This window comes from Ostrea edulis, chromosome 5 (assembly GCF_947568905.1).
Source record: "Ostrea edulis chromosome 5, xbOstEdul1.1, whole genome shotgun sequence".
NCBI lineage: Eukaryota > Metazoa > Mollusca > Bivalvia > Ostreida > Ostreidae > Ostrea > Ostrea edulis.
Window position 1 is genome coordinate 42,063,525 of NC_079168.1, and position 16,216 is coordinate 42,079,740.

The 16,216-nt window shown below is 34.5% G+C and overlaps 1 protein-coding gene across 3 annotated transcripts in view; it reads right to left on the minus strand.

Moving 5' to 3' along the window:
- LOC125652301 (nesprin-1-like) overlaps nt 1-16,216 on the minus strand; it is a 120,834-nt gene that overhangs the window by 80,343 nt on the left and 24,275 nt on the right. For all 3 annotated transcript variants that reach the window (XM_048881378.2, XM_048881376.2, XM_048881377.2), the window contains exons 9-16: nt 13,918-14,217; nt 11,857-12,183; nt 9,779-9,928; nt 8,071-8,244; nt 6,548-6,760; nt 4,503-4,619; nt 2,464-2,790; nt 393-538 (exon numbers count right to left, since the gene is read on the minus strand). In XM_048881378.2, the coding sequence (XP_048737335.2) occupies nt 393-538; nt 2,464-2,790; nt 4,503-4,619; nt 6,548-6,760; nt 8,071-8,244; nt 9,779-9,928; nt 11,857-12,183; nt 13,918-14,217 (1,754 nt within the window). The remainder of the gene's footprint in view (nt 1-392; nt 539-2,463; nt 2,791-4,502; nt 4,620-6,547; nt 6,761-8,070; nt 8,245-9,778; nt 9,929-11,856; nt 12,184-13,917; nt 14,218-16,216) is intronic.

The window sequence follows — 16,216 nt, forward strand, 5'->3', positions numbered from 1 at the left end:
AATGCAGCTAGGCTTAATTTACAGGTTCGTTTAAGCACTGCTTAAACGTCAATAGTAATGAAATTCACAATCTTGGTAGAGGCCTCTTTGCTCATCATAAATACATATACTGTTTGTCATCATCGTATCAATCTTTTTGAAAGCTTTGGCCCCACTTCTTGGACCTCAAGAAGTAAGGTTTACTAACTCCACAAATTTTTGTTGCCTATAGATGTAAATTACAAAATTGGTATCAAAATGGCTCCAAGAAATACAGGTGTCCTAATAAAGATATGGATATAGGAAAAATATGTATATATATATATGGATATACAATACATTTATTCAATACTTCTGCTTAAGAATGGGGTAAATACAATCGAACATAATAATAATTTATGCAGTTTAAGTACCTCTCAACTTTTTCAACGACATGAAACAATTTTTCCTGAGTGTGTACTTCTGCCTCAACTGTTGGCAAAATCTGTCTCAAATTCTGTGCACATTTTTTCAGGGCAACTACTTTTTGTTCAGAGTTCTTTAATGTACAAGATATATCCTGTGAAACAAAAGTTATAAAAATCATTGTTGCACAATACATATACACAATGAATTAATTTGTAAATTTACAAAGTTATATGAATGTTCATGATATCAAATGTTTAAATGTCAACAGATAGATGCACGCACAAAATATGTCGCTGTGTACTTAACACATGTATACCAACTTATCCTGCCTCTGATAAAAATCTTTACATTTCATTGGCTGAAACCAATACTAAATACGAAATTATGCCTCTTTTAAAATAACCTAATATTGCTAGTATGCCTCTTCCACGCTGTACACATGTACTATGACATCATGGGAATACTTATGCCCAGCATCATCACATATTATGACGTCACAGGTAAGAACATTTTAAAACACTATTAACAAATTAATTAATTTTTGAATTTACACTTTCTAGAAAAACTTGTTTTTATCCCGTTGTTGTTGCAGCTATTTCTATTTGTTGTACATTTGATTAAGTATCTCAAGAATAAATTTGTTGCAGTCATTTATTGTTGTTGTACATTTAATAAAGTATCAAGAATGAATAGTGCCTTTCATTAATGTATACGTAAAATTATCGACAGGATAAATTCGTTTTGTAGATGCTTAGAATTCCTTAAAAGGGAATGCAAGACAAAATTTGAAGTAATATTCTAACCAATTTATGTTATGTAATACTTTACAGAATATTTTCCTTTAAGAGATAGAAAGCATCAAAGTTCTGTACATTTTCCCCTTTGAAATCCCTTTTTAAATAGTCAATTTTCAATTTGCTGATATCAGCAGTTGCGAAACGTAAAAATCTGGCCTGGAGTACCTCCGACTCCTTGAGACATAATAACTAGAAGCTCTTTTAAATTACTAGTAATGAGTTGGTCTTCTGTTACACTACTTCTGGTACACAGTTCCTGTTCATACCAGAACCATTGAAATAGCTATGAGATAGTGGCTTGACAAAAAAAAAACAATAATCAAAATTTGAATGGAAAACTAATATTCAACTTCTGGTGTGGACGAGCACTTCCAGTGATGTTTTACCCTTAAATTTCAGTGTCTCCTTATTGAAGAAAAGGAAAATAGAAGAGAAGTCTTGAAATACTCACAAGTATTTTAATTGTTTTACAAAATAGAATAGGAATGATTATATCAATTAGGTATACACTACTATGCCAGTTGGTTCTTTGCCTTGCAAATATCATTTTTTACGTCTTTGAAGCATTGGTGCAGGTCTACTATGAATGATGATCAATAAACTGGTTTGGTCTTGCTTTGCTGCTTATTCGCAGGAATCATACAGTTTCAATTTCAAATATTGTTGATGAACAGTGGCAGATCCAGGATATCCGAAAAAAGGGGGGAGGGGCAACATGTGAAAGTCAAGTATTAGCCAAAAGACTCTGCCATTTTGGGTGCCAAATCTGGAGTTTTTATCTATATATGCTGATTCCAAGAATCGCCAAATTAGACAATCAAAATTTTATAGAACATAAAATGAAGTTATATCAACTTACTACATGTCTGTTAATCTTGTACAATCTTTAAATAATTTTAACGCTATAATAATTGCGCTTCGAAACAGGTGGAATGAAATTTTTGATTATGACACTGGTGGAAATGACAAATGATGTGCAGAAAATGTATGATTTTGCATTAAATATTCCTAAAATCCGTCCCCCCTCCAACTCACCTGATTCAGGAGACCTTAAAAGTTTACAACCAGGCAACAGACAGACAAAATTTGACAAACAGATGAATGTTAAACAAACTTTAAGAAAATGCCTTTGCATAAACAACCTAAGACATTTTACATATGAGAGAATTAAAGATTCTCAAAGGGACGTAATACCCCAAACAAACAAACAATCCATCACTGAAACACTTAACTTCTGGTTCTTGCACTCAAAAAGACAAGAAAAATCAGTTCAAAATACCTTTGCATTTTTAAGTTGAATGTTCAGCTCTGAAGTTGTATACTTTTCTGTTTCTACTTTAGGCATTGTCTCTTCAACTTCCAAAAGCACTTTTTCTAGGCTATCTGAAAGTGTAACAAAGTCCTCCCACTGCACATCAATGTTGCAAAGTAACATTTGTTTATTTTCTGCTGCTCTAGTAAGCTCTTGCCATCGCTGATTAACATCACTAGACAGCTTGGAAATTGCTGCACAGCTTGACGGATTTCCAACTCTTTCCAGCTCATGAGCTTTATCATGTAAATCATTCATCTCCGGGTGAATCTTCTCCATTTTCATCAGAAGATCCTGTAAAATGCAGAGATAACAATCAAATCAGGTTTGTAGATTGACTATCCATTTACATGCATGCATCATCTAGTGAAGCTGCAGAACTGTAGCTCTCTGAAACAAGAGGCTCATGGGCACATCACTCACCTGAGTCACCTTGACCCATATTTAAAGATTTTCCATACATATTTGCATGTAAAACTTTGGTCCCTATTGTGGCCCCAACCTACCCCCGGGGGCCATGAATTTTACAAACTTGCACAATGTCAGGAAGCTTTCATGTAAATGTAAACTTCTTTGGCCCAATGGTTCTTGAAAAGAAGATTTTTAAAGATTTTCTCTATATATTAATTTGTAAAACTTTGATCCCCTATTGTGGCCCCATCCTACCCCTATGGGACCATGTTTTTAAAAACTTGAATCTGCACTATGTCAGGAAGCTTTTATGTAAATTTCAGCTTTTCTGGACCAGTGTCTTTTGAGAAGAAGATTTTCAAAGATTTTCCTTATATTATGTAAAATTTTGATCCCCTATTGTGGCCACATCCTACCCCCAGGGTTCAGGATTTTAACAAACTTGAATCTGCACTTTGTCAGGAAGCTTTCACGTAAATTTGAACACCTCTGGCCCAGTGGTAATTGAGAAGATCTTTAAATGATCCCACCCTATTTTTGTGATTATCTCCCCTTTGAAGGGGGCATGGCCCTTCATTTGAACAAACTTGAAAGCAATTTCCCCAAGAATGCTTTGTGCCAAGTTTGGTTGAAATTGGCCCTGTGGTTCTGGAGAAGATGAAAATGGAAAAGTTTACGCTGACAACGGCAATGACAATAGACAATGGACAAATTTTTATTAGAAAAGCTCACTCGAGCCTTCAGCTCAGGTATTCAGAGAGATCTGATCTGTCAAATATTTTTTCAGAGAGCTATAGCTCTGCAGCTACATCTAGTGTTGATATTCTGATGAGGTCTAATCAAAATTAGTTCTGAGACCACAGTATGCAGGACCTCCCGTCGGAAACTGTATGTTTGGCAGTCCATCATCGGATACCGGGTATCTGACAGAGGCAGTCAAATGGATACAAGAAAACTTAGAATAAAGAATATTCTGCTTAAGTTTTCAATGACTAACATTCTCATTTATGTAAGATAAATTTATCGAGCTTTAATTTTACACATTTGATTCATTATATTTAATTATCAACGTTTCGATTAACTTGCACAAGAAAAATGACTACCATGAATTTTTCAATCTTATAAAAACGTACAGGTAATGCAGGTAACACAGATAACATCCTGTATATTTGGGACGGTATATACAAGCTAGCAGGATGTCCTCGGGCTCGGGGACTTCACACCTATCTTAAATTAGCTCCCCGCACTTAACTTACCTGAGGTATGTTGGCTGTTACAGTGTTTTACTTCTCACTTCTAGGCTACAGTCCTGCTGTTGTGTAACTTTTAGACACTTTGTTATGAAGGGCTCTGCTGTTGTGTAACTTTTAGACACTTTGTTATGAAGGGCTCTGCTGTTGTGTAACTTTTAGACACTTTGTTATGAAGGGCTCTGCTGTTGTGTAACTTTTAGACACTTTGTTATGAAGGGCTCTTCTGCTGTGTAACTTTTAGACACTTTGTTATGAAGGGCTCTGCTGCTGTGTAACTTTTAGACACTTTGTTATGATTTACCTTGTTGTGGTGTAAATTTTAGACACTTCGTAATGAATTACCTTGGTGATTTTCAGCTGATCCTGTACTGCTGACTGGCTAACAAGTGGAAAATTTTCAGTTTTAGCCAACTCCTCTTCCAATGTCCCAAACTGCTCATTCAAAGACAAGACTAGCGTCTAAAACAAAAATTCAGAATTCAAAGCATATATAAAAAAGATAAATGCATGATATCTATCAGGTTTGAAATGATTGCATGTTTGTCAACAGTTACACTGGGAGTCAACTTACATAGCAGATTAATTTTTTGCCCAGGAAGGAAAAGTTCAGGGGATGTAATCTGAAGATCACAATTGTTTTAAATTTGGAAATAAATGCAGATACATGAAATTATCACTTATAGAAAATGACTTGTTTGAGGCACTGGACACATTTTAATTCTTTAAAATTTTTAAGACAAAATGACCTATACTATCCCTTTAGAATAAGAGGAGTTTGAAGATGAAGAAAGTGTGACAGACAGATGGACAGACACACAGACCAAGTTAAAAACAGTATACTTAACTCTCTTTAAAAAGTAAGGTTATTATTGTCAGCAATTTGCTTGTAAGATAAGAAACCTTAAGGTAGCTAGAGCTGAAAAATATATTCTTATTCTCCTGATTGTCAATGTCTGTGAATTTAAATATCAAGTAAAAAAAACTCAAATCATGAGCACTGCGTTCTGAAACTTTTGTAAGAATTTTATTTGCAAGTGATTCTTTCAACACTGTCACTGATCTGTCATTTAATTAGAGGTCCCCTAAATTTCCTGTGTAATTCAGTAACTATAGAGTTTACATGGGCCTCGTTAATTAGTATACATGTAACTATGTACCCATCTAGTCTGTCTAGGTGTAACAAGAGTACCACCAACGGTACATAATACACCCATGATAAGCTAATATAGAGTGTTCTTCTTACACCATGATTTGTAGAACTTGGATTCAAGTAATATCAGCAATCAATGTCAGGGTGTGACATACTTTCTTTGCATCGTAAAAACAAGGCAAATCATGTACTCTCTAAGTAATATTTTCACTTGGCATAAGATGTATGTGTACTGAGTTTGATGGTCCTTGCTCCAACGAATCGGTCTGCATCCTGCTACTACGACCTTGACCATTGACCTTAAGAAACAATAGGCATCCTCCATAAAGTGTATGTGTACAAAGTTTGACGGTCCTAGCCCCAACAGTTTGGTTTGTATACTGCCTACAACATTTTCCTACCAAGTGATACTGTGACCTTGACCTTTGACCTTGAAAAATGATAGGCATCTTTCTCTCATCATGGTGATCAAATGTACTAACTTGCAATATCTTGGAGCTTAGGGTTTGGTTTGTATCCTGCCCTCAAGGGTTTCCTACTAGGTTTTCCTACTAAGTAAGTGATACTACGACCTTGACCTTTGACTTCTTATCTTGAAAAACAATAGGCATCTTCCTCTCATCATGGTGATCAAATGTACCAAGTTGTAAAATCCTGGAGCTTACAGTTCGGTCTGTATTCTACCCACAAGGTCTGGACAGGCAGACGGAGGGACGATGCCATACCATGATACATGTACGTCCCGTCAGAAGGGCATATAAAAAGCATTTCAAAATATCAAATGCACTTGAAGTATATGTATATGTAAGTATACTATAGAGCCACATCCTGGAATTTGAATCACTGACAGTGACACTGATGCAAAGGATTTTACAACCTCTTTGAGACCCATAGGCCTTGCTCATAATATCTATGCACCCTGTTTGTCTGCTTGCTAGTATATGAATTAATCATAAGATTTCCACAGTTCACACCACTTCCATCCTTTTCCCTTAGGTCTGAATATTGTATTATGCAGAGGATAAGAATTTCTTAAGTGTTGAAAATGGTTTATTTCTAATGCATTATATATCATGTTTGCTTTCCATCTTTCTGATAATAAAAATTTGTTCAAATGTTGTACACATCTTCAGCACATTAGCAACTTAATTTTACCTTTTACCTTTATCAAGTGAATTGATCATACAAATGTGAGACTCGTATGACAATCTAAAAAAGTGTAGATTTTCGTCTCTACCTGATAATCCTTCCATTCCTTGATTTTGAGTTCCACCATCTCCTGCTTTCTGTTTGATTTTGTGGTTACATCATTGAACCTTCGATTGGTCTGTTTAAGTGTCTGCCTCAAAGTTTCTGTATCATTGGAATCCAGAGTAGGAAGAAGTCGCTCAGAAATTTCCATCACTTGTTCCATTTCATCCTGACACATACTGGCCTCATGAAAGTAATCCTGTCAATGTACAAAACATAACAAAACGTGTATCTAAGGAAAAATCACACTCTAAAGTTGTGCCTTCTACCTTACAGACTGAAATAATCTCTATAGATTGTTTCATGCCTTTTTATCATGTTCCCCAAAGTTTGGTACCATATTATTTTTTCCTCTATTTCTTATTATCATTAAGCTTTATTATTAAAAATATTTTTTTAAAAATTCTCCGTTATTATGTCCTTTATGGAGCGCCGAATTAACATAAACTCAAATTTATTGAATATATCTTTAATTATTTGAAGATATCAATTAAATTCTTGTGCACAACAATTGAATTGATGCAGGCATCAAATCAATTACTGCGCTCATTAATTCAATCTCTCCAAGATATCATTGGCCGGCTGACTCCATAAACTTGTAGGTTGAGAGCACACTTGATAGCACTGCTGGATCTGACTACGTGGCCGTACCAGCAGCGTCTTTTTTCCTTAAAAATGGGATCAAGGTCCTCAAGATCAAGCCGCCCGAGTAATTCATTTGACCACACATGGGCCACATCACTCATCTGAGCAGCAGTTCCTTGCAATAAACAAGCTTGAGCAACACTATCATTATACAAGCAGCTTGGTTCAGAAAAAACTTTTCAAAGGTAACTACTAAAATTCATTATTCATCAAACTTAATTATTAAATTTGACTACAAATTCATCAATTATCATATACCCTTGTAGATGGATATAGCCTTTCATATTAACAAATCTAATCTAAGGATGCTTTGTGTCAAGTTTGGTTCCCTATACATTTGCATGTAAAACTTTGATTCTCTATTGAGGCCCCTTCCTAACCCCCAGGGGCCATCATTGTCATTTCTACAAACTTGAATCTCCACTTTGTAAGGAAGCTTTCATGTAAATTTCAGCTCTTCTGGCCCAGTGGTTCTTGAGAAAAAGATTTTTAAATGACCCCACCCTATTTTTGCATTTTTGTGATTTTCTCCCCTTTGAAAGGGACATGGCCCTTCATTTGAACAAACTTGAATCCCCTTCACCTAAAGATGATTTGTTCCAAGTTTGATAGAAATTGCCCCAGTAGTTCTGGAGAAGTCAAAAATGTGAAAAGTTTACAGACAGATGGACAATGGGTGATCAGAAGAGCTTTTAAATTGTCACATGTATATCTTCAAAAATTTCATAACATCTATAAGGTACAAGGTCTGAAAAATGTCAAGTAAAAGGTGAAAGAGGACTCGGTTACACAAAGTATTTTATATTGTATATTATTTTTACCAGTTTACAGTTCATTTGGAGTTCAAGTTGATAGTAAACTTACCTGGTGTTCCATAAGTGTGTCCTTTAAATTTTCGTACTCCAAAGTATCATAACCGGAGTCTGTGAGAGATTCTGCACCAGACAACCAATCATTAATTTGCTTCATGGAGTTTTCAAATTGAGCACGGTCTGCTTGTGCTGCATCGAGATATTGTTCCTTCTTCGCAATGGCACTCTGGAAAGAAATATTTTTTTATATCAATATAAATATTATCTATAACCAGAGAATGATATTAATCATGATGACGTTAAAGAGACTTTGACCACCTGAGCAATTCCAACCAATGGTGTTTAATTAACTAAGAGAATAATCTCTCTAATTTAAGGAGATATGTCCTATTTTAAAGAGATGCCTTTTAAAGTTAAAGAGCTATCTCTCAAAGCTGAGAGATATCTCTTAACCATAAGAGATATTTCTTAAAATAAGGGATATCTCTTTAAATTAGAGAGATATCTCTCAAAGTTAAAGATATCTCTTTTTCGAATAAATAGTATAATGGCTTTAAATAACTAACAGCTACAGTACCTGTACAAAATAGGTAGAGCAGATTAGAAATATGCACCTCTTTTGAAAGTGAAGGAGGAAACAATTTATCATTTACTATAGGACTGTCCAAAAAAGAACATCATTTATTATCATTATTTATCAGATATTGCAATTCAAAAGAGATTGAAATAGAATTTTAGGATAGAACTCTATTTTTGGTGACACAAAACATCAAAACATATGCATTGCAGGTTATACAATAACTTATAATGCTAATCAATACAATATATGTATTGTTTCATAAATGTGCACTATTGAGTCTCTCAGAAAAAAGAAATATTTGGGAGGGAAGATGAGGAAACAGAAAAAAGCTTTAAACAGAGGAAAATGTGACAGAATTGAAGGATAATTATAGCAAAAATCTTAACATATTTATACACGGGTCAATAATAAATTCCTCCAAAATATTGTTCAAAAATACAGCTGACTTGTAGGTCCATCAAGTTACACACAGGTAACATTATAACAAGAAATGTTTGTAAAACATGTATGCCCCCCATGGTGCAAAATTGAAAAGAGTTATACACATGCATCATTTAATTAATAGTAGTGCCAAACCATTTCAAACAAGAGATGTTTGTTAAACACATCATTTAATTGATAGTAGTACCATCAATTCAAACTATTGAGCAGACAATATCTTCCTATGTCAAGAGTATATTGACCATGTGACCTACAAATCAATAGGGGTCATCTACTTCTTATGCTGTACCAGTGTACCAAGTTTGGTGTCAAAGAAACAAATAATTCTTAAAATATAGGAGACAATATATTACTATGTCCAGTTTGACCCTTGACCATGTGACCTCAAGATCAACAGAAGTCATCTACTTCTTAGGATGTACCAATGTACAAAGTTTGATGTCTGTCAAGCAAAGGGTTCTCAAGATATTGAGCGGACAGTATATTCCCATGTCCAGAGTAGATTGAACCTTGACCTTTGACCTTCTGACATGAAAAACAATAGGGGTCCTCTTCTACTCATAACCCACCCACATATGAAATATCATTACGATGAAGTGAATGGTTCTCAAGATATTGAGCGGACAACATGTGGTCTACCAACCAGTAGACTGACCGACCGATTGACAGGTGCAAAGCAGAGTGCCCCTTTTCTTTGAAGGGGGGCATAATAATATAAAGTAATTTATCAATGCATTACCATCATCGTGTTTTCTAAGTTGTTGATCTGTTCTAGTTTTTCCATGATATGCTCAGGAATATCTTCTTCAATCTTGTGGTAGTGTGCAACTTCAGCCTGTGCCTTTTCTTTCAGTCTATTCAATTTTTCATGGGCCTCTTTAGCAATCATCTGTGATAATTATACAATTATTACATCATTTCCATATTTCAAGCAAAGTTATAACACAAATCAGTCAAATTCCAAAAGTGTTGTTGAGATCTAGCTGACATCTATTCTGTCTGACAGATTTGTCATCATTGAAATGCTGCTAGACAGAGAGGACAAACTTTGTTCATAGGGGAAAAAGTTCCTATGATGTTTTTAGCTTTCAGCTCAAGTGAGCTTTTTTTTTTTTGGTCTGTCTGCCCTTCTGTAAACTTTTTACATTATTTACTTTATATCCAGAACAGCTGGGCCAATTTCAATCAAACTTGGCACAAAGCATCCTTGGGTGAAGGGCTTTCACGTTTCTTCAAATAAAGGGTCAACCCCCCTTTAAAGGAGGAGATAATCACGAAAAGGCAAAAATGGGGTGGTCATTCAAAAATCTTCTCAAGAGCCATTAGGCCAGGAAGTGGAAATTTACATGAAAGCTTCCTGACATTGATAATATTTAAGTTTGTTCAAATCATGGTCCCCAGGGTAGGATAGGGGATCAAAGTTTTATATGCTGATATATATAGGAAAAATCTATAAAAACATCTCTTCAACTACTTATATTTTGTATATACATTCTTTACGGCAAGACCTTTCATGTGTTAACAATGGTGTGTGATATTGTGACCTTGACTTGGAAATTTTACCTACTTTTATTAAAAATTTGACCTATTCTGAACTATTTAAGATAGATCTTTCATATCTTGTATATAAATTTCTTAAGGCAAGACCTTTCATTTCATATCATGTTCTTAGACCTTGTGACCTTGAACTCAGAGTTTGACCTACCTTTACAAAAACATAACCTATTAAGTATGCCCAGAACTATTTTATGTAGGGCTTTTATATTTTGTATATAGATTCTTTATGGCAAGACCTTGTGACACAATGCTGTTTGATCTTTTGACCTTGGAGTTTGACCTACTTTAAAAGAAACCCTTACCTATTCAATATCTCCTGAATTATTTAAGGTAGGACTTTCATATTTTGTATATAGATTTCTTATGGCAAGGTCTTTCATATCATACCATGATCTATGACCTTGTGACATTGGTCATAAGAACATGTTAGTCATATTGGTGTTGAGGCATCTCTGTGTTAAGTGAATTCATTTCCAGTTATGTTGTGATTCTTTGGACTAGGTTGGGGCCACAATATACGATAGAAAATTTTCATGGAAATAAAGATTGATAAAAATCTTTTTAAAATCACAACAGCAAAGCTAAGGTGACTCAGGTGAGCGATGTGGCCCGTGGGTCTCTTGTTTGATTATATCCCTATATATTCTCACATAAAACTATGATCCCCTATTGTGGACCTAACCTACCTCAGAGGGCCACAATTTGCACGTAAGGATGCTTGCATATTAACATGACTTATCATGGCCCTGTTGCTCTTGAGAAGATACTTTTGGAGAAGATGAAAATGTGAAAGTTTACAAATGGATGGACAGATGGCAGGCAAATGGTGATCAGAAAAGCTCACTTGAACTTTCAGCTCAGGTGAGCTAAAAACCATCAAATGTATATATTGACAAGAAATAAACATTTGGCGGTCTTTAGTAATGGGCATAGTACTTGTGCTTTGGGTAACTTTCAACAGTACTTACTTTATGTTTGCTTTGGGTAACTTTCAACAGTACTTAATGTTTGCTTTGGATAACTTTCAACAGCACTTACTTTATGTTTGCTTTGGGTAACTTTCAACAGTACTTACTTTATGTTTGCTTTGGATAACTTTCAACAGTACTTACTTTATGTTTGCTTTGGGTAACTTTCAACAGTACTTACTTTATGTTTGCTTTGGGTAACTTTCAACAGTACTTACTCTATGTTTGCTTTGGATAACTTTCAACAGTACTTACTCTATGTTTGCTTTGGGTAACTTTCAACAGTACTTACTCTATGTTTGCGGACGACTGGGGCCATCATGGCTGTGTCCAGATCCAGTGCACCACAGTTAGCTATTGTGTCTTCCTTTTGTTCTAGCCATGACGCTGCCTCCTCAATAAGGGCCTCAAACTCTACACAGTTCTTCTTTATGAGTTTGTTGTGTTTTAATTTTTTCTCTGCCGATTTCTTTAAAATCTCAGCTTCATCTTGTAAGTGTTTGTATTCTTCCCTCAAGACAGCAACATCTTCCTCTGAATTTTCTAAAACAAACTGCTGTAGAGTAGTATCCACCTGCATGAAGAGTGTCTCTGCTGCCTGTAGTTTTTCTTTCAATACCTATGAAAATCATAAGAATCAGGATAATTAAATACAGATGCTATATGCACACTGCAATATATATCTCAAGTTCAGATTGCGGACAATGATGTCTTCTCTTCCTATGTACAAACATATCATAGTAACAAGGAAATAACAGTGCATCTTCCCTAATTCAACATCAAGGTTTTCAACCAGTCGGTTTTCCTCATGTAAGGGCCAGAGCTAATTTTAGACAGGTTTGAAGTCTCGGTGGAAACATGCTAGCTTGTGTATACATTCCTAAATACCCAGGATGCTATCTGTATTACCTGCATCACCTGTACGTTTTCGTAAGATTTATAGATTCAGTGTAATCATTTTTCTTGTGTAGGTTAGTCGAAATGTTGATCGTTTGATTGAATTAATCAAACAATAAAATATAAAATTCAGAAATTACACTATCCATTCATTATTAGTCATTTTTAACATATTGAAAAACATTCATGAATAAATAGAATAGCCAATTCCTCTTGTGATACACGGGATTATCGTGCAATGATGGATTGATGAGAGCGGTTTCCGATGTAGTAGAGGCCAATGGTTGATTTTCAGTGACGTTCTTTGTTTCTAACATATTGATGAATTTTTAAATATGAGAGTCATTTGATATTTCCGATGTTCTTAATTATTTACATGATTATAGAAATCACTGTTATGACTTTCTATAATAATTCATTAACAGTTACTGATATGTACAAACACATGGATAAACACAAAAAAGTTTTTATTTTGGTTGAATATGTTTTGTGAGATGACACAGGTCTTGAAAGCAAGTAATAAGTAGAAAACTGTCCAATATATATCAGATATCGAATGGTGCAGGATTGTTCTGGGAAGTTTGCGCCTTATAACTTTAAAGTTAAAACATTTTATTGAAATTATGTTGTACACTACTTGACAATGTCTTAGAAATCAGGCCACTGTTTACGATATAGCAGTATTATTTGTTTTCGATTATTGCATTGACGAGAACACACCGTGTGTATTCATAATTTTGCCCATAAATTATCGAACTGGACAAAATCTTATATATACCATTATAAACACATTCGCAATACTGAGTTTCAAGTTTTGAAATTATGAACAATCGTTCATTTTGTCTTTGGTCAACTATTCAGCATGATGGATTACATATTGCATTCGTAAAATCATTATCTAATTTTCAATACAGAGAAAGAGAGAGATAATTAATGTTACAATGAGGAACATTTAATTTGGAGCTCCAGTTTAAGTGACTTCCTAATAATCAAGTTTAATTTACTGTATATGATATCAATAAATATAACAGAACTAATGTACGCAATTATTCAAAAATTGCACTTAAATTTATTTGAATTATAGATATCATTCACTCAAGTCAACAATTCAAGTTTACACACATTAAAAAAGTCCTTCCTCTATTCAATATTATTTAATTGTGATTTCCTACACTTGCACTGCATGGGTTTCATCTAGTCATGAAAAAAATTAGCAATGCAGTTTCTGAGAGGAAGTTGAAAACTGTTAATCAGGGCCAGACATGGTCTTCTAAATGACTCACGTGACCTCAAATTGTGAAAACCTTACAGACAAATGTAAGTTAACAGACACCTTTGATCATAGAAGTTCATCAGATGAGCTAAATATGCAAAGTAAATGAACAATATTAATAAACTGATATTAGAAATATTGTTGCACTCTCGTTTTCTAATTCATTTACACACATGCACCCACCTGAAGTGATGTTATCCTTTGAACTAATTCTTGAGAATCCACAAGCTCCAACTCTGCCTTGCATTCTGATAAATACATTTTTAATTTCTGGTTCTGAGTTTGATATTGCTGTTGCACAGCCAGACCCTTTTGAAACTGCTTTCTTTGTTGTGCAACTTGGTCTTGTAAGATCTCATACTTGGTTGTCACATTCAAAATACAGTCCGCATCACTGCTCTGACCACTACATCGAAGCCTCTCTGATTCTTGGTTCAATTGAGTAACAGTTGGTTGATAGGTAGATAGGGTTTCTCCAATCACCTTAAAAATGAAAAAAAAATTCATTTAGAAGTATTTTATAAACTGAATTTATCAAGATACATTTTTGTAGCACTCCATTAACTTTTATTTTCATCACATTTTAAATATAGTTATCACCAAATTGGATCTGTGATTTCATAATGATAAATATTCTATGAAAGACAAACCATGACAGACAGAACCATGTAAATATACTGTGGAATCATCATTGTTCGTGGGGGATTGATGTTCGTGGATTTCATGGGTCACTCTTACCCACGAATTTATGTGTCCTCCCACATTCTTTTTAAAACAAGTAGAGTTATCTCTCTTAGTGTCATCGTATGACTTACCCAAGAAATTACGTCCCCACGAACCAGCAAAATTTTGCTTACCCACGAACATTGGCCCCCACGAATTAGAATGCTTCCCCAGTACCCGATTTGATTGGTTTATTTGACTTTATCAACATTCTATATGTCAAATGAACAAAGTTGCCATTTAGTCCCGCTATATGATGTCCTAGGAATGATGTTGTAATACATTTTACTGCTCAGTTTCCATTTTGTTACTTCTGCAATATTGATACGCATCATATAAAACTCATATTTTCTTTAAAATTATTCATCAAATAATTACAAACACAGTTTACTAAATTGAATTATACGGAATGAGAGTAATTTTTACTCATTTTATGACAATTTATGCAGTTTTATAAACCGCATCACTTTCATTCCTTAAAAAATAATATATACAAAAACACATATGATTGTTTTTATAGATTCTACATAATTATGTCATTGAAAGTGTTGTCCCACAAGTAAGTACAACAGTTATCATTCCTTTTCAAAACACTTGCTATCATGTTCAATGCATTTCTTATTCCGATCAGCCCACTATTGAAATCCAGTGTCACCTCAGTATATCCTCTCCCTGAATACCACCATCCAAATGTGTAAAATAGGTTTTCATAAAACGATAAAAAAAAAAACCCTTATTTATTCTCCTCTAACCCAGCCGAGGATCATAATTGGTATGTCGGGTGAAGTGAAATGAATCTAAAAGCGTGTGTATTGTAAACAGGAAAGTATAGGTAATTGCAATAATGGCTTGAATATAATCATTTAAAAAATTGTCCCTAACATTGTACAGTAGAATCGCCCGTGCGTAAACAGCAGAGAAACGAACCTACTAGCAGCTGCCAATAACTAGGGAACAGAAGCCATAATAATTATACAAAATTGGTCTGTCCAGCCAACTAAATTTAGTGCGGGTCATGAAAGCCAAGTAAGGGTAAGGCCATATTTAAAAACATGTTTGTTTCCCCTCTCCTCACCCTAAATTTCAGAGTAGGGTAGGTAAGTAGGTAGGTAGGTAGGTAGGTAAAAAGTTTTTTTTTTAGCCAGCTAATTTTATTTAGTATGGAATTTCCATGACCATAAACAAAGCCTGATACTGAAATCTCATGAAGCACATCATTCCATATTTCCTTGTCAAACTCATTAAGTTGGTTCTTGCATAAAGTTTTACTTTGATTGCCACGTTTAGCAATTAGGGGAAGGTGTTGATATTTCGGACAGTACATATTCCATGTATTTCTGAAATGCTCATTATCTAACCACTGCATGAACACAAGACATATTATACAGGCATGTATAATGGTTGATTCAACAAGCACTTGGGTTTCTTCAGATTTTTTCCACTACATGTATATTTATGTCACATATTAACACTTAAATTAAGTCAGGTAGAACTATGGACAATGGTGTTGTTATTTCAGACACATGGTGTTACAACTTCAGACAGTTAATAAAATCGGAAGCTTCCTTTCACTTTGTGGCTCACTGGCATTTTATGCTTTCATTCTATTAGGCCTAATATCTGGTAGTGATTTTGAATGTTATGATTTTTAATCATATTGGTCACTTTTACCATAAAACATTTCAACTTTACTTATTTTAAAAATCTGACAGAAGAAATGAATTTTATTGATACTACAATGCGTCACAACCTAGCATAA